This window comes from Lepidochelys kempii, chromosome 17, assembly GCF_965140265.1.
Source record: "Lepidochelys kempii isolate rLepKem1 chromosome 17, rLepKem1.hap2, whole genome shotgun sequence".
Taxonomy (NCBI): Eukaryota; Metazoa; Chordata; order Testudines; family Cheloniidae; genus Lepidochelys; species Lepidochelys kempii.
Genome location: NC_133272.1, coordinates 5774098 through 5799091, shown reverse-complemented (window position 1 = coordinate 5799091; position 24994 = coordinate 5774098). Strand labels below are relative to the sequence as shown.

General features: G+C 41.7%; 2 protein-coding genes across 5 annotated transcripts in view; both read right to left on the bottom strand.

The window, feature by feature from the left end:
• The window catches only part of BRIP1 (BRCA1 interacting DNA helicase 1), a 134837-nt gene extending 118047 nt beyond the window's left edge, over window positions 1-16790 (bottom strand). The window contains exons 1-7 of the mRNA XM_073315419.1: window positions 16692-16790; window positions 15653-15754; window positions 14641-14772; window positions 13297-13408; window positions 12026-12220; window positions 3040-3188; window positions 1224-1349 (exon numbers count right to left, since the gene is read on the bottom strand). Coding sequence (XP_073171520.1) covers window positions 1224-1349; window positions 3040-3188; window positions 12026-12220; window positions 13297-13408; window positions 14641-14733 — 675 coding nt within the window. The 5' untranslated portion in view covers window positions 14734-14772; window positions 15653-15754; window positions 16692-16790. The remainder of the gene's footprint in view (window positions 1-1223; window positions 1350-3039; window positions 3189-12025; window positions 12221-13296; window positions 13409-14640; window positions 14773-15652; window positions 15755-16691) is intronic.
• A 2059-nt stretch (window positions 16791-18849) lies between these two features.
• The window catches only part of INTS2 (integrator complex subunit 2), a 29178-nt gene continuing 23033 nt past the window's right edge, over window positions 18850-24994 (bottom strand). For 3 of the 4 annotated variants that reach the window (XM_073315137.1, XM_073315136.1, XM_073315138.1), the window contains exons 22-25: window positions 24521-24628; window positions 24055-24160; window positions 23046-23222; window positions 18850-20775 (exon numbers count right to left, since the gene is read on the bottom strand). In XM_073315137.1, the coding sequence (XP_073171238.1) occupies window positions 20606-20775; window positions 23046-23222; window positions 24055-24160; window positions 24521-24628 (561 nt within the window). In that variant the 3' untranslated portion in view covers window positions 18850-20605. The remainder of the gene's footprint in view (window positions 20776-23045; window positions 23223-24054; window positions 24161-24520; window positions 24629-24994) is intronic. The other variant, XM_073315139.1, reaches the window with a different exon arrangement.

The window sequence follows — 24994 nt, the reverse complement described above, 5'->3', positions numbered from 1 at the left end:
CAGTGTTGATAAATGCAAAGCAATAGACTTTGGAAAACATAATCCCAACTATACAAACAAAATTATGTGATCTAAATTTGGTGTTACCACTTAAAGAAAAGAGATCTTGGAGACATCATTGATATTTCTTTGAAAACGTCTGTTCAATGTGCAGCAACAATCAAAAAAGCTAACAATGTTAGGAACCATTAGGAAAGGGATAGATAATAAGACAGAAAATTTCATAATGCCATGAGACAGAGAATTGGAAAAGGTATGGAAAAGAGCAACAAAAATGATTAGGGGTATGGAGCAACTTCCATATGAGGAGAGATTAAAGAGAGACTGGGACTGTTCATCTTGGAAAAGAGATGACTGAGGGGGTATATGATAGAGGTCTATAAAGTAATGAATGATGTGGAGAAAGTGAACAAGGAAGTGTTATTTACACCTTTACTCAACACATGCACCATGGGACATCCAATCAAATTAATAGGCAGCAGGTTTAAAACAAACATAAAGAAGTACTTCTTCACACAATGCAGTCAACCTATGGAACCCATTGCCAGGGGATATTGTTAACGCCAAAAGTATAACAGGGTTCAAAAAAAGAATTAGATAAGTTAATGGAACATAGGTCCATCAATGGCTATAGCTAAGGTGGTCAGGGGCGCAACCCCATTTTATGGATGTCCTTAAACCTTTGATTGCTAGAGGCTGGGACTGAACGACAGGGGATAGATCGCTCAATAAATTGAGCTGTTCTGTTCACTCCTTCTGAAGCATCTGGCACCAGCTACTGTTGGAAGACAGGATACTGGGCAAGATGGACCATTGGTCTGACGCAACATGGCAATTTCTTATGTTTTTAAGTGTGGTACTTTTTCAGATAAAAGCAAGACAAGACAGAAACATCCTACCTCTAGCACACAAACAAAAAGTGAGACAAAAAAGTCTTCAGTCTTGCCCAAAAGGATTCCACAGAAGTACTCAGACTAAAAGTGAGAGGAAAGGGCATTCCAGAATTGCAGACTTTTACCAGAAGACTGTCCCTCCAGTCCTTTCTAGACTGTTTCATGGGATGAGTCAGCAAAGTAACTTCAAGATACCAGATCCTGATGCAGCAGGATGCTTTCTGAAAATCATCTTCTAAACTGGCCTTTCATGCACAATTTCTTTATAGCAACAAAATTTGTCTTTGTTTCTTGAACTAATAAATGTCCTACAAGACTCATGCTACTTACTGTTTTTGGAGAGAAAGCAGCAATTTTTTCTGAGTGAACAGTCAGTTCCCCATTTCTTCGCTGTTGATAAACTTCCAAAGCATCGACAAACTGCACTCCTTTTGCAAAACAATGACGTTTTCTTACCTGTTAGGAAAACATGCAACACTCAAATGGACAACAGGCAAAGGTGTGGCATTAAATCAGAGCTAAACTAATGGTCAAATGTTACTGTAATAATTTTAAATTTTTTCTTCATTCTGTGCCTGTTTCAGAAACTCAGTGCATTGTTAATACACATCAGTTTAACCACATCTAACGTAAGCTTACCAAAATTAATAATTTAAGAAAAGTTACTATAACATTTATACATCTTGGTTATCAAGACAAATATACAGCTTAATAGCACCTTTTTTTAAAAAAAATCATTTTGTTTTGTTAAATAAAAGCAATAAATGAATATGAACAATTTCTGTCATTTTGGAGTGATATTTTATTGAGCCTTCCTTGGACAAAACAGTTAGTGAAATAAAACTATGCCACCATCACCACCTTTCCCGCTACAGACTCCTCAGTCACACAACGACTTTGGTAAGCAAAATTTACATCTAGTTTCAAAGATGAAAATGTATGTTTATGTTAATGTACTTGTTAATCATAGAAACCGGACACATTTCTTGCAGAATTAGGATCTACACCTCTTTGTAAGATTGCGGCCTAAGTCCTACTGATTTAAACAGGTATCTGGGCATAGGTACCTGTACTAGCAGATTCCAATGCAGGATGGGGGCCAAGAAGAGGAGGTGGTGTTACAAATGAAAGTTACTGAAAATTATTATATAAATTATTACAAGTTTCTATGATACATTACGCCAGACCAGAAAGACATCCATGGCAAAGGAAGAAATGACTACAGAAGAGAATGGTGGGGGAAAAGGTGAGTTTCAAATATCCTAAATTGCCAAAAAAATTTGCAACCAATAGGCAAAAAGATATTGTATAATTTATAAATGCAGCAGCTGGTTCTATTGCTGAAATTTCCAGCAGAAAAATGAATAGCATATGAAATAAATAGAATCCTCCACCGCTACTTAGTTTTTCTTTAGTAATTAATAACATAGATATCAGTGATTAGGTCTCATCTACTGAATATCTTCTTGTATTATTTCCCATTGTTATATGTTTTGATAAAACTAGTATAATTACTGTACAGACACACAACAGAAACATCCATAATATGAATGGCAAGGAAAAAATCCACAAGGAGGTAATTACTCTTCAAAAAAGTTAAAAGCAGTTCTCTGATACAATATAAAAACACAATACAATGATGACTAGAGTGCACCTCAGTAATATAAAAAAAATTAAGGCACTTGTAATACCAATATTGACAATGAAACAAAAACTTTAGAGAAATTTCATCCCATGTAAAAAGCTAGTGATAAGAATTTGGCAGAATATCAAGAAGCATTATAATGTATATTAGATTTTTAGCACATATGTGGAAGGGCATTTTCATGTCTAAGCATTCTTTTCTTTGACTTAACGTTTAAGAGCAACTGTTGGTGAGTAGGTTTCAGAGAAACAGAGTGTTTAAATTCTCCATGTACTAGCATGCACCAAGTAATTTATCTGCATGACAAGTTATTGTGAAAATCGAATATAACAATGGATTCCTTTGTAACAAGTAATAGTAAAAATGAAGAAAAAAAGTAATAATCTAATTTATGGCTGTGACATGACCAAGTAATCTCTAATTCTAGCACTGAAATATTGATATTTGACAACCTTGTTCAGCTATGCCTGGATTATTTTATTGCCAATAAACTTTACTCACCTGCTGCTCAGTTTCTAATAAACGTAGCCTTTTCCTGTCTACTTGAAAGTCATCATTTTCATCTGCATGTAAAGATGCCCATTTCTTTGCAGATAATTTTGAAGACAGTGTGACTTTTGCATTATGTTCTGTAGCAGGAGTATTCATTACTAAAAGTATATTAAATAAATGTAAATAACATTTCCACTCATAAAACTTAATCAGAAAAAATAGTTTAGACTCAAGGTGGACTATAATACTGGTAGACATTTCTAGACCCCATCTTCCCTTATTACAATGCAGTCAAATTTATATAGGAAGAATCATTAATTTAGTATTTTACTATTGCGTGACATGGAAAAAATGGTTGGGCTAAGGGAGGCCTCCTAACAGAAGAAACATAACAAGCACTGCACTAGCTATTAGTTTCCCTTCTAAAATTGATTTTGGCTATATTGGTAAGGAATAAATATATTTTAAATTAAATTGTTGGCAAAATGCTTTGAAGATGTAAATTATTAAACAAGTAATAAAAATTACTGACTTTTAAAAAATTATATAAATGTTGGGGACACTGGGGCATGGCCACTAGGTAACTCAAGGGGATGGAAGACCACGAGTGTCGATGAAGCCCCCTCGCACTAGGCCCAGGTGTCCTTGGCGCCCCCCCCCCCCGCCTGGAGGCACTCGCAGCAGCTCTGCGTACTAGGCCCAAGTGTCCTTAGCCCCCTCTGCCCCCCCGCCTGGAGGCACACACAGCAGTTATGCTGAGGATCTGCAACAATATGCTGCAGAGTCAGATTGCTTGAAACTAAGCAAGGCCAAACAGGGCAGATATGGAAGAACAATGCTGAATAAAGCAGATTTATGAATAGTTTAACAAATGATACAGAGAATCAGGGAACTAGCTGGGAACTGGATTGGCTGGCTATATGGATACTTGGGGCAGCTTGCTATTGGATAAGTATGCTGGGGAAAAGGATGTATAAAAGCCTGTGTAACTTCCTGCTCTGTGTGCAGGATTTAAGATTTTATTCTCCCTGTACCTTTTTGCAGCTGCAAATAAACTTTTCTGCTTCTCCACCCCGTTGTGATTATTGGGCGTAGCACACCAGGTAACGAACCAACTCAAGCTGTTGTTCAGCCTCTCGGCACTGGGTGCCAGCAACAGCTTTTGGCGTCCCTGGGTGGGCTCGAGGCTGCAATTTAGCCTTGCCCAGACCCCTCCTGGAGGTCAAGGATTGCGGCGAGAACCGACGCCCAGTGCACACCGGTGAGTTCACCGGGGCCTCGGAGGAGATGCAATTTGATCGACCCCGGAGGGCACAACGGTGCAACGCACTCATATAGTGGAGAAGCAGTTGTGGTGGGCAACGGTGAAGAACTGGTCCCTTGGATAAGGTAGGAACTTTTTGAAATCCGGATTATATGCTCTGTTGGAACCTGGGGACGCCCAGAGTTACCCTGTAGGTATGGGACAGGGACAGAGCTCAGGGGTTAGGGCACGGTGTATGCCCCTAGAGTGCATTCTAGCAAACTGGAAGGTATTTGGTGCGGATCCGATGACTAAGAGCCAATTAAAACGATTCTGTACAGTTGACTGGCCTCAATATCAACTAGAGGACCAGGAGTGGTGGCCACCAGGAGGGTCAATTAATTACAACATGATCCTTCAGTTACTCCTGTTCTGTCAGAGAACAAGGAAATGGAATGAACATATGTATGCGCATTTGTTTCTGACTTTTTGTACTCGACCAGATATTTTACAGCACTGTAATCTGACTCCGACTAGTTCGGTAGCAGCTAATGTTAGTCCCCAGTAATGGCAGAGCCGGTGTCCCCTTCGGCCCCTAAATCCACACCTTGTAAGTCCCCCGAGCAGACCCCAGGTGGGATCCAAATGATCAAAGGGATATGACCCACCTTACCTCCTATAAGGAGTTGCTTTTGCATGGACTCTGTCACTCGGCTGTCTGACATAATAATTGGGCAAAGCCATATGAAGTAATGCAGGATTTAAAAGAAAGCCCAGGGGCCTTTCTACAGCGTATTCGGGACACCATTCTACAGAACATTAATGCAGACCCCGATGATCAGGCAACTGAGTCAATTATTAAGGGAATTTTTACGAGCAGAGCAGCCCCTGATATGAAGAGAATGTTACAAAAAAAGGAGGATTTAATGGGCATGACCATGGCACAAATCTTAGAGACTGCAAACCGAGCTTATAGTCTGAGAGAGACAGAGAAGGAGAGAAAGCAAGTGAGATTGATGGTAAGAGCGGTACAGGCCGGCACTAAGAGAAGTGGCCGGGAAGGAAGGGGCCATGGACGTGACCGTCCGGGCCCGCAGGATAGACGACTGGGTCGCAACCAGAGTGCCCTGTGTCAACAGGAGGGACACTGGAAAAATGAGTGCCCAAAGAGGAAAGAAAAGGGGGGTGCCCCTGCGATGGCGGAGCAGGAATAGGGGTGTCAGGGGAGACGGACCACCCTACCCCCGGAACCCTGAGTAAAGATGCGGGTGGGAAGCTCAGAAATAGATTTTTAGTGGACTCTGGAGTGGTCCAAACGGCCATAAATCAGCCTCTTCAGTTGCCAGTAGCAGATTCCCTTACTGTGGTGGGAGCCACAGGCAGGGACACCAAGTGCCCAGTGTATGCCCCAGCGGAATGCGCTTTGGGAAACAGGACTATATCCCACAAGCTGGTATACCTCCCTGAGTGTCCAACACCTCTGCTGGGACAGGATCTGCTTTGTCGCCTCGGTGCCACCCTGCATTTTACTGAGGACGAAATAACCCTTACCTTACCCCCTGAGAATGCATGGATCATGACCCTTGCAGTTGAGCCCTCAGCCATGCAAGCCCCAGAATGGAGCCCGTGGGAAGACCAGGTGTACCTCCTCGTGTGGGCATCAGGGATTCCAGGAAAGGCCACCCACCAGACCCCCATTACTGTTCAGCTCATACCAGGGAAAGGCCCAGTGCAAGTAAAACAGTATCTAATCAAGAGGGAAGCCAGAGAAGGTTTACAGGAAACTATAGATCAATTCCTAATGTATGGTATTCTCTGGGAACGTCAGTCAGCCTGGAACACTCCCATTCTACCCGTACAGAAGCCTGATGGCACGTATCGGCTGGTACAGGACCTAAGGGCAGTCAATGCCCGGGTTAAGACTCTGCACCCTCTTGTCCCTAATCCGTATACCTTATTGGCTTCTATAGGGGGACAGTATACCCATTTTTCAGTCCTTGATCTGAAAGATGCTTTCTTTACCATCCCAGTTGCCACCCCGTCACAGGAGATCTTCTCCTTCGAGTGGGAGGACCGAAAAAGGGTTAAAAAGCAACTCTGCTGGACAGTGTTGGCCAAGGGATTTAAAAATTCCCCCACCCTCTTTGGCCAGGCTCTGGCCAGGGACCTAGAGGAGTGGGATAATGAGGAGGCCCTCCTTCTGCAGTATGTAGATGATTTGTTAATTGCCACTGTGGGCCAAACCCCCTGCCTTAAAGCCACCATGAGCCTCCTGAATTTTATTGGACTCCGGGGATATCGGGTAGCACGGAGTAAGGCTCAAATTGCCCTCCCAGAGATACGGTACCTCGGGTTTCACATATGGCAAGGGGAGCGTCAGCTTTCAAGCGAAAGAAAGGAAGCTATCTGTCAAGTTCCTACCCCAAGTAACTGTAAGCGGCTCAGGGCATTTCTGGGTATGGCAGGCTTTTGCAGGATATGGATCCCAGAGTTTGGACTGTGGGCTAAACCCCTGTACGACTGTGTAAAAGGAGCAGATCATGACCCCTTCTATTGGACCCCAGAGGCTGACAGGGCATTTAAAATCCTGAAAAGAAAATTGATGGAAGCCCTGGCTCTGGGCCTGCCGGATCTCTCTAAGCCATTTCAGTTGTATGTACATGAACGAAGGGGGGTGGCCCTAGGAGTGCTCACACAGCTGTTAGGAGCATGGAGACGTCTTGTGGCTTATTTGTCTAAGCAATTGGATCAGGTTGCAAAGGGTTGGCCGGCATGTTTACAGGCGGTCGCAGCTACTGCCCTAGTGCTTGAAGAAGCCGAGAAGCTAACATTGGGAGGGGTTATGCAAATCTATACTCCCCATATGGTCCGAGCCTTATTGGATGCAAAGGGAGGGCTTTGGCTCACCCAGGCTCGGTACCAGGCTAAGCTGTTAGAGAACTCTGAAGTCACCTTACAGCCTTGCCCCTCCCTTAACTCAGCCTCTCTCTTGCCAGAAACAGAGGAACAGAAACATGACTGTTTAGAGATCATAGATGTCCAGTACTCCAGCCATCCAGATTTAAAGGATGTACCCCTCCCAAATGCAGATTATGAGTGGTGCACTGATGGTAGCAGTACTGTAATAGATGAGCAAAGGAGGGCGGGTTATGCTGTTATGACCCTCCATGACACCGTGGAAGCTGAAGGTTTGCCTGCTGGGACCTCTGCCCAGCTTGCCGAATTAGTAGCCCTGACCCGTGCATTTGAACTGTCAAAAGGAAAGCGGGTCAACATTTTTACTGATTCAAAATATGCTTTTGGTGTGCTGCATGCTCATGCTGGCCTATGGAAGCAAAGGGGAATGCTGACAGCCCAAGGCTTCCCAGTCAAGTACGGGCCCCAAATCCTCCGGCTCCTAGAAGCCGTACAACTTCCCTCGGAAGTGGCAGTGGTACACTGTAAAGCCCATCAAAGGGAGGATCAAGATGTGGCCAGAGGTAACGCCCGGGCAGATAGAGAGGCTAAGCATGCTGCCACCCTGCCATCCCCTCAGACTGAGAATGCCCATATGCATGCCCTTATCCCATCAGTAGGGGAGCTTCCAACCCCTCAGTACTCTGGGGAGGAGAGACAGCTAACTGACAAACTCGGTCTCCAGGAAAAGGAGGGATGGCTCCATTCCCCAGAAGGGAAGGTCCTCTTACCAAAAGGGCCTAATCCGGCCAATGCTGCAGAAACTACATCAAACCACTCATGCTGGCAGGGAAGCACTTATCCAGCTAATGGGAAAATACTTTATCACTTCCGGACTCCGACCCCGGGCTGCCCAGGTACAAGCGGACTGCTTAGTCTGCCAAAAGAATAACCCCCGACCGGGACATCCTGTGCCACCAGCTGCCCTAGAACCCACTCCAGGCCCTGGACAAGTGTGGCAAATAGACTTTACTGAGTTTCCCCGGACCCAAGGGTTCAAATATCTCCTTGTCATAGTGGATCGGTTCAGCAGATGGCCAGAAGCCTTCCCATGCCGTAACTGCACTGCCAGAACAGTGGCCCTCAAGTTTGTTAAGGAGATCATTCCTCGCTTTGGACTCCCCCCGTGGATGGAATCTGACCACTGGACACACTTCATGTCAAAAATCATTCAAAGCATCTCACATGCCTTACAGGTCCTCTGGAAACTCCATACGCCCTGGAGACCGCAAGCCAGTGGGTTAGTGGAGCGTACCAATCAGACCCTTAAACAGCATTTCTCAAAAGTGTGCCAAGAAGCCTCACTGCAATGGCCTGATGCTTTGCCCCTCGTCCTACTCCGTATCCGCGTTCTCCCAAAGGGTAGATTAGGGCTCAGTCCCTTTGAAATTATGTTTGGAAGGGCATGGCCTATGAATGGCACCCCGGTTCTGTCAGGGGAATGGGAGTTGGGTAATGGTTTGTTGTCACAGTATATGTGTTCCCTGTCTGCTGTTCTCTTGTCTCTTCACAGGTATACCAAGGATTCCCAGCCTCTCCCCTTGGACACTCCCGTCCACTCCTTACAGCCCGGTGACTCTGTGCTTGTTCGCACCTGGAAAAACAAGCCTCTCCAGGAAAAGTGGAAAGGACCCTATACCATCCTGCTGATCTCCCATACAGCGGCAAAGATCGAGGGACACAGAAACTCAAGGTTGTTGAGTGTTCTCAAAGGGGGGAGTTGTTGGGGACACTGGGGCACGGCCACTAGGTAACTCGAGGGGATGGAAGACCACGAGTGTTGATGAAGCCCCCTCGCACTAGGCCCAGGTGTCCCTGCGCCCCCACGCATGGAGGCACACACAGCAGTTATGCTGAGGATCTGCAACAATATGCTGCAGAGTCTGATTGCTTGAAACTAAGCAAGGCCAAACAGGGCAGATATGGAAGAACAATGCTGAATAAAGCAGCTTTATGTATAGTTTAACAAATGATACAGAGAATCAGGGAACTAGCTGGGAACTGGATTGGCTGGCTATATGGATACTTGGGGCAGCTTGCTATTGGATAAGTATGCTGGGAAAAAGGATGTATAAAAGCCTGTGTAACTTCCTGCTCTGTGTGCAGGATTTGAGATTTTATTCTCCCTGTACCTTTTTGCAGCTGCAAATAAACTTTTCTGCTTCTCCACCCCGTTGTGATTATTGGGTGTAGCACACCAGGTAACGAACCAACTCAAGCTGTTGTTCAGCCTCTCGGCACTGGGTGCCAGCAACATAAGTTTATAATAACATACATATATAGGGGGAGTTCTGTAGATTAAAATAACCCACACCATTTTAAAATGGCAATCATATTAACCTCACATTTAAAAAGAATGTGTCTGGTTTATTTTTTTGCTGAGGGAACATACCTACCAGGGTACTGATCTTCTGTGCCAACTATAAACCTTAACCAGAAAAAGATAAATTTTATCTATCAATGTCAGGAATTAGTCAACTGTGAGGTATGTTCTCTCAACAAATGATATTAAATATAGAGCTGTGATGATAAAACAAAGGGTTTTTGTTTAATTTGGTAGCGAATCTTGTTAGAAGAACAAACAGTAAGGGTTCTAAACTGGCAGGTTGCTGAACTGAATGGGAATTGGGGGCACTCAGCACTTCACAAGACCAGCTATTTAATCCTTACAATATTTTTAAAGGGTCTGTCACAGCAGATGAAGCTTTAAAGTTTCTTATATGTAAACGTATCTCTTAACTTTCCATTGATCTTTTGTCATTGTCCCTGCTATTGTGGCTAACCAGAAGAAATTTTTACTTTCAAACAGCAGTGATTATATCCTGTTCATAGGTCACATCCTTCTACTAAAAATCATAGGCACTGACTTTCTTCTTTCCAGATTGATGCTCCACCCTCCTCTGCTGCGAGGCTCCACACCCGCTCCACCGTTTCCTCCAAGGACCCGCCCGCCTCTTTCCACCCCTACTCTGTCCTCCCCACAGCGCATCCTGCCTGCCTGCCTGCCTCCAAACAGCTGATCAGCGGATGGCTGGTGGGTGCTAAGCACCCACTATTTTTTTTCGTGGCGTTGCACCTATGACTAAAATCATAATGCTGAACTGTAACAGCAAAATTATTGAAACGGCAACATGTTGCCATCAGTAACAGAGGAATGTGGCTTCATTGTAGAATTGGGCATGAAGAAAGATTAGACTGCAGTAGAAAAAAACCTTCAATCAAGGAAATATCAAATTACAGAAAAATTACACTGATCCTTTATTTAATTTATGTACAAGTCTGTTTCCTCCAAACTTGTTTCCCAGTATTCCCTATACAACCTGATTTACAATGATATAGTCTCACAAACTACCAAATGTAGATAGAATCACAGAACCAGTGTTAGAAGGGACCGCACGGGTCATCTAGTCTAACCCCCTGCCAAGATGCAGGATTTGTTGTGTCTAAACCATCCAAGACAGAAGGCTGTCCAGCCTCCTTTTGAAAACCTCCAACGAAGGAGCTTCCACAATCTCCTTAGGCAGTCTGTTCAATTGTCCTACTGTTCTTACACTTCGGAAGTTTTTCCTGAGATTTTATCTAAGAGTTTGTTAGTCCATATTGTACTTGGCACAGAAATTATATGAGAAACCAGGGATGGTAACCTTATTCCAATAAATCTCTCATCTGTGTCAGTCAGGTTTGTTTATTATTATTATTTAAAGGGATACCACCAACTTGAAATCTAGGTTTTTTTTGTTTTTTTTTTTAAAAGGAAAAGTATTTTAAGGTACTACACCTATTCTAGTCCCCTGCCAATTTTTTATGGTTTTACAAATCAGATCTTCATATTTTCTCAATGCTCTTCTACTCCCTGTTGCTGTGAAAGTCCCACAGTAATAACAGAGAAAAATGCTGCCAACTGACCACGTAAGAGTGCTGTCAAATGCATAAAGAAAACAAAATGAGAAAAATAATCAGAAAAATTCCCCCTTCCTGGCCACTCTTTCACTGAAAGCAATCTTAAGTGTATCCTTTTACAACAATGGGCAAAACACTTTCAGGGAGAAGTGCAATTTAAAGCTGACTTTTACACCAAAGGCCAGGACCAAAAGAAAAAAAAATATAGCATGTATTTATACAATGACCCTGGTACTTGCTGCTGAGAAAAACTGGCGAGATCACATGGATGTAGTGGGTAACACTCAATAGCAAGAGCCATGGGTAAAATACTTCATTGCAAAAGCACAATAGTACTCCTCCACTGAAATTTCCAGAACTAGTGGTCCTGTGAATCACATAGGGAAAAGAAGAGGAGGATTCAAATGAGGGTGTTCCCAGAACACAAACTACCAATTATCTACTTCCCCTGCATTCCAAATTCCAGAACTTAATATTTAACAGGTAGTAAAAACTATAAAGGTACTCGTTTCTGCATCAAGGTTTCTTTTGGCAGACTGGACTATAGTGCAGTGCTAGCGACCTGATGGGGAGCTGACTATAGGCTCCTGAACTTCAAACTAGTAAGAAGCAATGCAGGAGAACACTTGCAACCACTACTGAGCATAAGAGACCATAAACACGCTCACCTGTAGGGCTATCCTATGACATATTTTTGATTTGGAAACTTGGAAGAAAGGGGGAACTTTAAAGCCAGGAGCCATTAATGACCCAGAAAAAAGGTGGAGGGTGAAAGCATGATGAAGCACTCTTGATAAGTTATTGACTCGTGTGGCATTAGCAATCATAGGAGACATGAGAACCCAAAACTTGAATATCCATATGAGATGTCCACCCCCCCAAAAAATAGAAAGTTACCTTTGTTTGTTGATGGTGTTTCACTTTTTACGGAGGTTGCTGCTTTACAAGTAGTGAAAGAACAAGAAGCACCTTGGTTCACATCTGCAGTAGTGTCATTAGTCACAGCCTGCGAATGGCATCTACAGTGACATGGCAATGAAGTCTCTGGTTTTTTGCACTCCTTTTCACATGAGAACTCATCCAGTGACTTCTCTAAAAACAGGACAGGAGACGGTCATTAATCTTCTGTTATAAAAGCATAACAACAGAGCCATATTGCAGAAATAGGCTCTCTCCATACTGTAGAAATAATCAGATAACAGTAGATTTTGTCGGAGCTATAGCTTGTAGTCACTGGGCCCACGACAGTTGCACAACTTTACAAAACAGATATATGGAAGTCATTTACAGAAACCCTACCCATTCAGCTACAAAAAAAGTACAGTAGACTCTTTGAGTTAATACTAACCACAATCTTAATCAATAGAGTAAGCATTATACAGGAAGGAAAAAGATGCACATATATAGATAAGATCCATCACTGTTCCTCTGAATGGGTATACAAGCCATACTGACCCATAGTATACAAGGTTGTACGCGAGTATAAGAAAAACTGAAAAATTCTCTAATTTAGCAGGTTTTGAGTCCTAGCCAGAAATAAGGACATTATCTCCACTACATAAAGAAAACACATGTAAACTCAGTTTTCCCCAATGAAGGCAGCACAAAGTCTTTCAAACAGTAAACAGAGGGAGACTTATTAATATTACTATGTACTAATTTGGGCTTGCACTTTGATCTGGTCCATTAGTAAATTATGGGTGTAGTCTGTATTGTGTATTTTACTTAGATTATAAGCCTTTTGGTTAGGGACTCCATCTTCCTCTATGTATTGTATAGACTAAGCATACTATGAAAACTCAATAAAGAATAATAGTTAAAAACAATTACAATAATTTACAGAGCTGGAAAACACACATTTTCCAGTTCACAATGTCATAAATTTCAGATAACCAAAAACATTTTCTAACTATCCTGATACTTATATTGCCACCTTAATATAACATTCAAAGCCATATCCATTTTAATATGAAAATAACGGTGATTAGGTCTACTATCTTGATTGTCCATAAAGCTGGCATCAACCATTGGCATAAGGACTGACAAGGAGATTTGGGTCCATTCCTGAAACTAGATTTCTGAGGTTATCCACAGACCTAATTTATTTATTAATGCAGACAATCCTTGCTAATTGAAACTGGGCATATAGGCATTGTGAGATAACTTACCATGCAGAGACTGCTGCCATGATAATACAGAACAAAGTAACGCCAAACTTTTACCACTTCCTGTGGGGCTCTCCAACAAACAATGTTGCCTGGAATTTAACCCTCTAACAATCTGTAAAGAAAAAATAAAAAGTTAATAGCTCAGAAGAATTAACAAGTAAACTTTCACGTTGTCTCTTTGGGAGGGGAAGGAGTGTAAATATATATTTATCACACTCCCATCAGCGACGTGCAGTAATCTTCTGTGTCAGCAACAAGACAGTAACTAAGAAAGAAAATGAAGAACATCTCCAGATGACACCACAGGGATTTTTTTTTTAAAGGCAAGCTGAAAGTAATTTCCTAAATGGAATTTGACGAGGTCCTCAAAAGTTCATACTTTTGAAAAAAAAAAAAAAATCTCACAGGACCACAAGTGGTCATTAGGTCTTGGTTTTCTCTCAAGTACAGACATTTGCAACACCTCTCACTATTCTGGAACATAGGTTCAGTAGTGACTCAGATCGGATTGTCGACTACCTCCCCATATAGCAGCAACACCTGATCAAGGGCTTGTCTACATTTGAAACGCTGCAGCTATACTGCTGTAGTGCTTCACTGTAGACACAACCTCTGCCAATGAGAGGGATTCTCCCACTGGCATAAGTAATCCACCTCCCTGAGAGGCGGTAGCTACGTAAATGAAGAATTCTTCTGTCAACCTAGCACTATCTACACTGAGGTTAGGTCATCTTAACTATGTCGCTAAGGGATGTAGAGTTTTCACACTGCTGAGCGATGTAGCTGGGTCAACCTAACCTTTTAGTGTAGATCAGGCTCAAGTCGGAATCTGTTTATCCTTAATGTCATAGGAGCAAAGAATGATGGCAGGCCATTAAATACTTCCTTGTCATAATTTAAATTTTAAATGTAATATGTGGAAGATAAAACATCTATTCCATCAATAAAATGAAAACTTACTGGGTTTGTACTGTATCTTTTGATCAAAAGATAGCAGGCATTTTGCTGAAGCCTTCCCCTTCTGCACTTGCAATATCAAATAATTATTTTAATACATAATCTCTATTTAAATAGGCATGCGCACACCTATTTAACAAGATATTTAGTATAAACATTTAGGAGTGTGTATTCACCCTAATACTCCAAAAATATAACTGAGCTCTCCCTCACATATATGCAAATACAGGATGTTGTTGCTTGTATTGTAATGGAAACACTGGAGATATTGGAGGTTCTGAATTCATATCTAAAATTCCCTTTTAAACTTTTAATTTACTACAGGTTCAAAATTATAACACTACATAAACTATTAAACCAATAGATTTTAATGACAAGTCTACTTACTGCATTCATCATAGCAAGCTGTGAAGGGTAAGCCTTGCAAGGAAAGACAATCTTCACCCCACCAATGGTATATTCTGACACTACCAAAGACATTGTCAGGGTTCTTTTCCCTTATTTATTTCAAATTTATGTCTGCAATAAAAATGAAAAATGTTGACAAATCAATTCTACCTCAGCAGCTATCAGAAATCTGCAAACAATATAAGGCACCAGATAAAACTGAGTATAAACTGTTAAGGTGATTTGGGGACTAGGTGGTTCAGGATATTGGCTATGGTGGGAATATAGTGCTTTACACCTATAGGTCACCAGTTCAAATTTAGCCCATCTTAGTAATGACAGCAAGTTATTACCATCTGATGACTTTTCAGTAATTTAAGTGATATAATAATAATTACTAACATACTATATGTATTACCTTTTGGAATAAAATCACTCAAACTGGACTTTGGCCAGGATATTGGATTAGCACACAAACTCCTGTGAATAACACTTTGGGATCTTTAATAATCACAAGCAATCAGTTCCTCAGTTTTACTAGTTAGCTAGATGCATCCTGTGGTGATATGGCTGAGAAGAATGGTTTCCAGATAAGATTTTCCATCCTTATAGCAATTTATAAACATTAAAAGGGACGCTATACGTTTAAAAATCAAATGTTTTAAATAAACATTTCTTATCTAGGTTATTAATAATGTAATTATTAAAAGAGAAAATATAATTTAACTGTCACTATTTACAGTGATAACTTTTTGCACATCTCTCACTTTGGACAATGAAAAGTAAGAGTTGAAAATGGTATATAGTCAGTTTCATGTTCAAAAGCTGCAATGTTTGGATTTCAAACACTGAGGGGAAATATAGGGTAGCTTGTTGAAAAATAACTCTTCACTATATTTTTTTAAGGTTGAGAAAACAATTCCCACAGGTCATAGGTTCTACAAAAAACTTCTTTTTACAAAGTTAAAATTTGGGACCAAATTTAGCAACATCCCTTTCACTGATGAATTACCTAACTGAAAGGTCACAGTCTCAGTGGACCACCATCAAAAGGCCATCATAACGATTGGTATACACAGCACCATCATAAACAATCTCGCAGGAAGGACTCTACCTACCAAAAAAAGAGAGGATTGTTACCCTCAAATTACAACCTAACCTACCCTGGCGCCCCAAAAAGGGACAATCACCTGTCCCAGGTTTAGAAAAATTTCCCTCAAATATACTCAGAAAGGCGTTGGGTCCTTCTGAAGCAAAAACGATTATTTGTATTGTGCCCAAAGTTTGCTAAACTTGCTTTATGTGAGAAAACAAGGTCCCTATCAGAAAAGTTTTCGCTCTAAATAGACAAATCCAGGGAGAAGGACGCAGGAAGTGGAACGAACCTAGCAGGACGCTGGTCCCCAGCTTATTTAGCCCCAGTCTCTGCTGATATTTTTGTTTTTGCTATTTACAAACAGTAAGAAGTTTTGTATCGATATTGACGCGCCAGTGAAAAGTTTTGTGTCTGTGACATAGGAACTGAGCCCTGCTGCAGCTGGGGGGGGGGGGGGGAGAAGAGGAGGAATAACACGTCTGTTGGGGTTTTTTTTATTATTATTATTTTTTTTTGGTATTCTTTATTTTCTTCGCACACTTTCCCCCACTTAAAAAAGGACAAATAGGGGTGGAGGGGTGAAGAGAGACCCTCCTACACACTCCTCAACCCAGCAACAGGAAGATGACAGGGGTCTCCCCCAGATCCCGGACCAGAGGGGAGATGTACCCAGGGGTCTCCCCCATACGACACCCCCCCACCCGGGGAGCCACATACATCCCCCCAACTCGCACAAGGGGCCGATCGCCGTGAGCTCTCCCCAGGCCGGGGGAAGGGGGGATTCCCAGAGCTCCCCCCCGGGGAAGGAAGTCGGTCTCCCACAGCCCCCTCACAGCGAACGCCCGTCCCGCCTCCATTTTGAATGCAGCCCCCCTCCCCGCCGGCAGCTGGCCACGCCTCCCGGCCCGTGTCCACGGTGTGGCGGGAGGCCACCCCAACTGCCCGGGCCGGTTACCTCAGAGAGCCGGGGTCAACTCCACCCGCGCGTCACTTTCTTCGAACCTTCCCGCCTCCAGCTCAGCCGAGGCCCCCCGACAGCTTCTACACACCAATCACAGCCAACAGGAAGGCGCTCCGCCGCAGCCAATCAGCAGCCTCGTCGGCCAACGAGCTCCCGCCTCCGCCCCTCACTGCTGGAGCCAATCACGGAGGGCCAAACTGGTGCCCAGCAGGTTTCTTTAGTTGCCTAGGTAACCAAGCGCAGGGGCTGGGGCTGATCCCTGCCCCGCCCACTCTCCTTTTCTGGCGGGGGCGGGGCTCCTCCCCTGAGGCTGAGACCATAATGGCCAAGGTGTGCTAGCATCAGGGCCACATCGACACACTGGCCCTGCCCCCACTTGGCCAGGGAGTCTTCACAGCACTGGGCCCTGCTGGGGCACAGCAGGCTAATGCCGGGACCTGCCTTCACCACCCTCTAGCAGGCCCAGGGCCTGCAAGGTCAGGGCGAGGTGGCACAGGCTGGGGCCGGGCCCCCACAAGAATTGTACAGCGCAAGGCAGTGCTGGGCCCTCACTGAGTGCAGGGGGTGACACTCAGCCATCGCGAGCCTCCTGGCCTCACAGCCTTGCAGAGCTGGAGTTGATTTGTAATTGCTGCCACTTGCGCCAGGTCCTCCCAGTCAGTCATTTGCCATATTAGGTTGCAGTGACATCTTGTGGGACACTGGTCCGAAATGCTTAAGTGTTCCATGCTAGGGCAGACAGGCTATGATTTGCTTCTGTAAGTTAAGGGGTTTGGGTTGATGGCTTCCCCCCCTTAAATATTCATTATTTCCTCTGCACAACTGAGGTCCACGTGCATAGACAGGCCCACTGTCTTGTTCAAGTTTACTTGGTTTTGCATTGTACTAAGTATAAAGACAACTAGCTATTCCAGCTGTTTGATTCAGTTACTTATAGAGCATCGTGCTTTACAGGCAAATAAAAGACATTTCTGTCCTAACCTTAACTGTAAGTAGGGAGAGAGAGAGCTCGGAACACACCCTGGCAGAAACAAACAAGAGGGCAAAGTCAGTGCTAGTGCTGAGGAAGGATACGTCCTATCAGTCCATCCATTTGTTGACTAGGTCTGTACAAATATCTTGATATTACTATTTGAATAGCAGTAAGTATACTAACAACTATGATATATGCAGATAGCTATTTGATTAACCAGACTTTGGGACACATCTGTCTTGCACCTGTTCATGCTCTAACCATACCAGGTCTTCCCTATCCACTTTGGCCAGTATTGTTTGTAGTGGCTCAGGCTCCCAACCCATGGAAGTTATTAGCCTCTATGATGAAAGATCAAACAAAATACAGACTATAATACAAAACAGTTACAAAATTCATATACTAGTAATATTGTAGTTCACTTTTTCATTTTAAATAGCTCGTAACTATGTAGGGGTTGGTCGGCTCAGGGACTGGCAAAAGGATACATCAATGATATTAGTTTAAATCAAGCCCACATCACTAGTAACCAAAAGTCTTGGTGATTTGAAGACTAGTTTGTACCCTATGTAAAGTGAGATATTGTTCCACACTGGTTCTTAAAAGTGACAACACATCAAAACTGACATGCTTGGAATAGAGTTGCCATGTCAGCTTATTGCAGTGCAGAGTTGCGTCTGAAGTAGGTGTGGCATTTTAAACACATGAAATTTCAGGCACACAAGATAATGCATCTTCTGCAAGCTTAAAGGTGGTAGTGGATCTTTGGACTGACTGATAAAATGATGAAAGCCCTCTACTTTAAAATAGGAGGGGTATGGCAGCAGGGAGCATTTGGCAAAGCATCTGGTTCTGGAATTATCTTCCACTTAGTTAATTTAGAGTCCTAAATAAAGATAGGAAATGCTGCAAGACACACAAATTCTTCCCTAGGGAAGTGCCTTTCGTTTAGAAAATCTTTTCCTGAACAGGTTTATTGGGGGGGGGCGCGGAATAGGGGTTCACATTTCAAACTTTACCTTTTAAATGTTTGTAAACAGAGCACAGGATAAATAACTGACTTTGTAAGAAACTCAGTGATTTTTAAAGCCATTTAGGTTGTGCGCTTGAGGCCTGAAGAAAGTGCTCTTTCACTTAAACTGACATCCAATTTGGAAAGGATTTTAAATTTGAAATGAGTAATCAATCCATGCAAGTCCGTTTGAAACAGTTTATGAATCCATCCAAAAAATATATGTACATTAGGTTTCCGTTAAAATGTCACTACAGAATATAAAATATTACAATCTTGAGAAAAACAAATAAAATTTAACTTATTTACATACTTTACATCAATACATATGGCAAAAAGCATACCGTCTTTCTACTAAAAGTGTATTAATACATGGTTATTGCAGGCTTTGACCAATCAATACGGAGGTAATACTGGAATGCGTATTGTACATTTAGTTTTGCAATTTCAGTATTAGCTTTTCTGCACGCTGTCTGATACCTTTGAAGGACAAGCTACACAAAAGTGAAGGCCACAGTTTTTAAGAGAATCGAGTCATTTCTTCATGGGATTAAAAACAGATTTAATCAAAACAATATTTTACTTTTTTTCTTTTTGAAAGACCATGGATGCTGTCATTTTAACACAGTGGAAGATCCTCTTAGAATGGCAACTTTAATAGCAAAATGCCTGCTAGAAGTACTACACTCACCTCACACAACAAAGCCATTTACTTTCATATATTTATGGCTTTAGTAGAGACTGTCATCCTGCTACACCAAAAGAGCTTGTGCCTGGCTGCAGAAGATTGCTGAAGGGTGTACCAGGCACAATGCAGGAGAGAACAAAGGCCTCATCCTGCAGTTTTCTTGCATGCACTAACTACTCACTACTTTCAGAAGTTCTGGGTTCGTGAAGTACCGAAGGATTGATCCTTTTAATTCACCACACTGCACACCGCTCATGACATACTACTTTTCTTAGAACCACTTTGCTATGGCTAAAATCTGCCATTCATCACAAAACAATTTAGCATTAATCACTTTGGCCTCAAGAACACTGATTCTTAAATCCTTTCCAGATGATAAATCAAAAGGTCTTTTGCAGTTAGTGCTTTAGGCTCCTCTCATGTTTGTTACACTAAGCAATATTTTAAAAACATACTAAAGATAATTGAGCAGCATTATAAAAATAAAGTTCGTTAAAAAGAATGTGCTTTTGCAGTATTAACATTTGTTGAAACTTTTTAACCAATTTCAAGACTTTTTTAAAGTCATCCCAAACTTGTTTGTCCAATTTTTTAAAAGTCAACTCATTTGCAAATGAATGCCTTAATATTTTAAGTTGCTGATCTCATCAACTCAAACCTTGTGCAGTGGTATGAAAAGTGAGTAGAATGATTTTTAGTCTTTGTCTAAGACTTTGTGAAACTGCAGAAGCAATTTACAGTGGTTTTTCCAGTCTTCTCCATGCTGTTCTTTAAAGGAGTGTATTGCATCTTGCTTTGCAAGACACTGTTGCAATTGTGTGTTTGGATTAATGCTTTTCAATCCCAATTTTCCCTGCATGTTCTTCTCTTACCCAACATGTCTCTGCAAGATGGGAAGGCTCAACATGCTAAGACAAACATTAGGCTTACTTCACAGGCTGCTTTTTAAAAGTGTGTTATGTGAAAACATTGCAGGTATTCACAACCTAACTCTACTAGAAGGGTCTTCATTTAGGAACATCACTCGAGGCAGAAAGGCTTTCAAAGGAAAGTAATGCAGATCTCCTTAAGAATTCTCCTCTTTTGTGGACTGATCCTGTCCACTTTGTGTAGAATCCAACAAGTGAACGATACTACTGGTTCCAATCCAATTCCTAATTCCACTTTGGCAGTTATTACCAAAATTAGAAACTGTACATCGTACTTGCTGTAGTACAACTTCATTTCTGTTTTTCCTAAACTCCACTAACACTCATGTTAATTATTTCAATGATGGTCCTTTCAATACACTGGCATAACTGAACATCAGGGTCCATGCTTCCTATATTCTTTAGTCCATTCTTATAAAATGAATCTTTACAAAGTCCTGGTTGTTCATTTGGTTTCTCCTTTAGTTGCTGGAGACCTATGCAAAATTAGATAGAAAAAAACATAGTTCAACAAAAACTGCTTCTTCTCCTATGTACACAGACAAGTGTGCACGTTTTCAGATGGTAAACTGGAAACATTGTCCCTGGGGTGGTAGCAGATTAGAGCCCAGGTATGCACTGGTTTAATCCCATCAACCTTTCTGAAGATACTGAGGGAACATTTCTGTTTGGTTTCACTTAGGTCCACCTGTTTTTATTTTTGGTTGGTTCTTTTCTGACAGAAAGACAATGGTTTTAATAATTCCTAGGGTAAGGGGCACAAAGCCTCACAGCACCCTGTGAAATGGGTATTCCGTTTGCTTTAGAAAGGGGAGGAAGCGCAAATCTTGAGTGACTTGCCCAAGACGACATAAGTCAGCAGTACAACTGGGAATAGAACCTAGCTCTCCTGTGCCAGCCATTAGACACTTCTTCTCCCCTTATAGATGCAGCAGACATCACCCACCAATGACATTCCATTACAGGCATATTTTTTTTTTTTTTGTTGCCATTTTAGAATGTGAAGTACAGGAACTTTACACACCTTTTCACTATGAGTTACAAGCTAGTCACTACACAGAACCAGAATATCCCTTCTACAGTGTCCATCATTCCCCTTCCCCAGGCTATTGTAAATGTTATTCCATGTATCCAATAGGACACTCAGTTACAACCCTAACCAGCAACTCCTCTCCTGCACAGCATGATATTCTCACTTAATTTCCAGAAAGATATTCATATTTGCTAGAGATATATAGTAAAACTACTATATATGTAAAAAGAAAAGGAGTACTTGTTAGTCTCTAAGGTGCCACAAGTACTCCTTTTCTTTTTGCGAATACAGACTAATAGGGCTGCTACTCTGAAACCTACTATATATGCGTACCTAATGTGTGGGTCAGCTTGATTTCAACTCATTTCCACTCTAACACCCTGCCCCAGGAAACACTGTTGCGATGGAAAATGTCAGAGAGTATATTAGAGCTACAACTATATTAAGAAAACAAAGCAATCTAAAGTGTCCATGGGAGATCTTTAAAAGCTTCAAGGCCAATCATTAACAACCACAAAATGCATGGAGTGAACTTTTGCCGTCGCTCGGGTGCATGTAGGAGAAAAAAGAAGCCAGGACTTTCCAGACCCTGAAATTCATGACAATTTAAGTAATAAATCTGCATCAGTCATGGATTCTGTCAGTGAACATCAAGAGCAAAGGGGAACAAATTCCAGCCAGGAATATGAAGATTCTTATTCTAAGCCCAATGAACTTCTATAAATACAACAAAATGCACCTGGATAGAGCGAGACTCTCAACAACAAAAAGTAAATTACAGATGCAATGGTAAAAGGAAACAAGGAGGTAATTGGTCTTTCAGGTGAAATCGAGTTTTCTTCAGGGGTGCATTAATATAAGAATGCCCATACCTACTAGAGAAAACAGCTTGAGACACAAAATTCTATCAAGTGAAACAAAGTTTATAAAATCTAATAATTTAAGGGCAAGAAGGAAAGGGCCCAGTTTGCAAGAAGGGCTCTCTTGATGTCAGTTTCCTGTTGTCTCTAAGGTGCCACAAGTACTCCTTTTCTTTTTGCGAATACAGACTAACACGGCTGTTACTCTGAAACCTGTTTTCTTCTGCAAGATATACTTATTAGCTGAAAGGTCCCTTCTTTCTGGGATAATAATCATCTCCTTCCTGTTTCTAAACAGCCCACTGGAAAACTGAATAAGAATAACCTTTATGAGGCACATTTTCAAATCACTGCATAAGGGTTTAACTGCACCTCATTAAATTAAAGGGAGCTGCATAACAAACCTTACACAACTTTGGAATTTTACTGCGTAGAACAGGGATAACACTGTGGACTTTATTTCTTAGCCATGTTTCAAAGTGAGATACTCTACCCTGTTACAGCTCATTTGTACCCTAGAAGCAAAACGTCCAATTTCATTCATTCTTAAGGAAATAATCAGTGCAAGAGGTCCATAAAATATATTAGAAGCCAAAAGCCTCTGCTTATCCCTTTCATTCCAAGTCTGCTATTGCAAATACCATATATCACATCCTCTTATGGCCCCATCTGCATTTATAAAAACCGGGGGGGGGGGGGGGGGGGAGAGAAGAGGAGGGTCACTTTCACAGTGACCTCAAAAACCCACTGTAACCTTTCAAGATGTTAAGAGATACAGTTGTTGAATTATACCATTGAATTATATGTCTTGAATTATACCATTAGTTTTGGAATGTGCAGAGTCATTACTTACGTGTAATAATTGGATCAAAGTCTCTTGTCTGTGTAGCAACATCAGATGCACAAACTTGTCCTATCTGTATCAGCAGAGACATAATATCATCATACAGCGGAGGAAAGGCTTGGCAGAAGGAGACCAAACAAGGCAGAGTCGGCATGAAGAAAGCATAGCGCTTTGTCTGGGTTAAAACTGGTAAGGAAGGGGAAATGTTTAAAAGAATCAAGAGCTGTCATTACATTTATGATTGTAACCCATGTCCTAAAATGCCATTTCATGTTATGATTAAACATGTTATGTGCATTTCTTATAAAGCCAAAAAAACCTTAGCAAACATGCAACATTATTCCATGCTACTTCCTCGTGCATTTAAAAGGCATAAAATACCAATTACTAGGATTCTTCTGTGACATCAGCAAGATAAATAAGATAAAATTAGACGATAAGTTTCTTTCCTGCTTTCTAATTAGGATGGAATCCAAATTTCCTACATGCTAGTCTCTTAAACGTTACTTAATTCTAACAACTCATTAGGAACTCATAAGGGATGAGAGAACAGTTTAACTGTTGGTTTGCAAGTTTCTTCACTGTGCCCAGCACAACTGTCTAAAACGTATACTAATATAGAGATGAAAAATTTGTATGAATATACAGAACTTTTTTAATCTTGTTTTTTTCATTAAAAGACAGATTGGGATATCGAAAGAGTGTAGCGGAATGTATATTTCCTCTTAGAGCAGCAGTTCTCAAACTAAGTCGGGACCCCAAAGTGGGTTGCGATCCCATTTTAATGGGGTTGCCAGGGCTGCCTAAGACTTGCTGGAGCCAAAGCCCAAGCGTGAGGGCTTCAGCCCTGGGTGGCAGGGTTCAGGTTACAAGCCCCCTGCATGGGGTCCTGTAGTAATTTTTGTTGTCAGAAGCGGGTCGGGGTGCAATGAAGTTTGAGAACCCCTGCCTTAGAGTAAAATTACAACCACTTCTCCGCAAAAGTATTCTAGTGTTTTGATGTTATCTGGCTGTTTACCTGTTAACAGTGTTCCCATGACATTGATAGCTAAGCGAGCCACACTGAGCGATTTAGGTAATGCATACTGGATACACAGATATGAAAGCAGCTGGATGGCAAATATCTGTGGGGGGTAAAGAGGGAGAGAAACAGGTAAAAAAAAGTTTTTTACTATAGATTTGCTTTGCACTTCTATCACACTTCCAATCCAAAGATCTTTATAAAACAATTAATTTGGCCTCTACCTTCTGCACGGTAATTTGTCCCCATTTTACAAATGGGGAAACTGAGGCACAGACAAATGCAGTTACAACGTTTGTAAAAATGTTTTACCAAGCTAATATTAAGGAAAACCATGTTCGTGAATTTAACATCAACGGGAAATGTTTTTCAGCATTCCCTTGCAGTACTTTGCAGCCCAGAGAAAGGTTTCTCCAAGGTTAAATACTTCCAATGCCTCTCAAGCTATATGGCCATACAGTACCTGTTTTTCAAGTTCAGGTTGAGCAATGAGCTCTGGTATGAAATCCAGACAGATATGCATGGAAGGAATACCTGCCACTGTCAGTGATAAAAGTTCACATGGATAACCCTATTTGAACAAGAAGAAAAAAAAAACTTTATTCAATTTCATAAAGTCATACTAGAAACTTAACTGCATTAAGTTTTTTTTTTAAGCCCTTTGTTTACATTGTTTTAAACATTTTACTCATAACATTTACTCAGCGCCTTAACACAGACCAAGATAAAGTGTCATCCAAGTCGTGTTTGCATCAAGACAATTAATTTGCTTGGCTTTCCAGATTTTTACAAGTACTACCAGCAACTTCTGCAGAGGCAATCCTTCTCCTTCTGTTCCCACACTCACAGCCAAATTCATGCTTTTAGCACAGACATATTAACAGGCTTAAAAAGCAGCATTAATGTGAGCCAATATACAGAACGTGGCCCTGAGTGC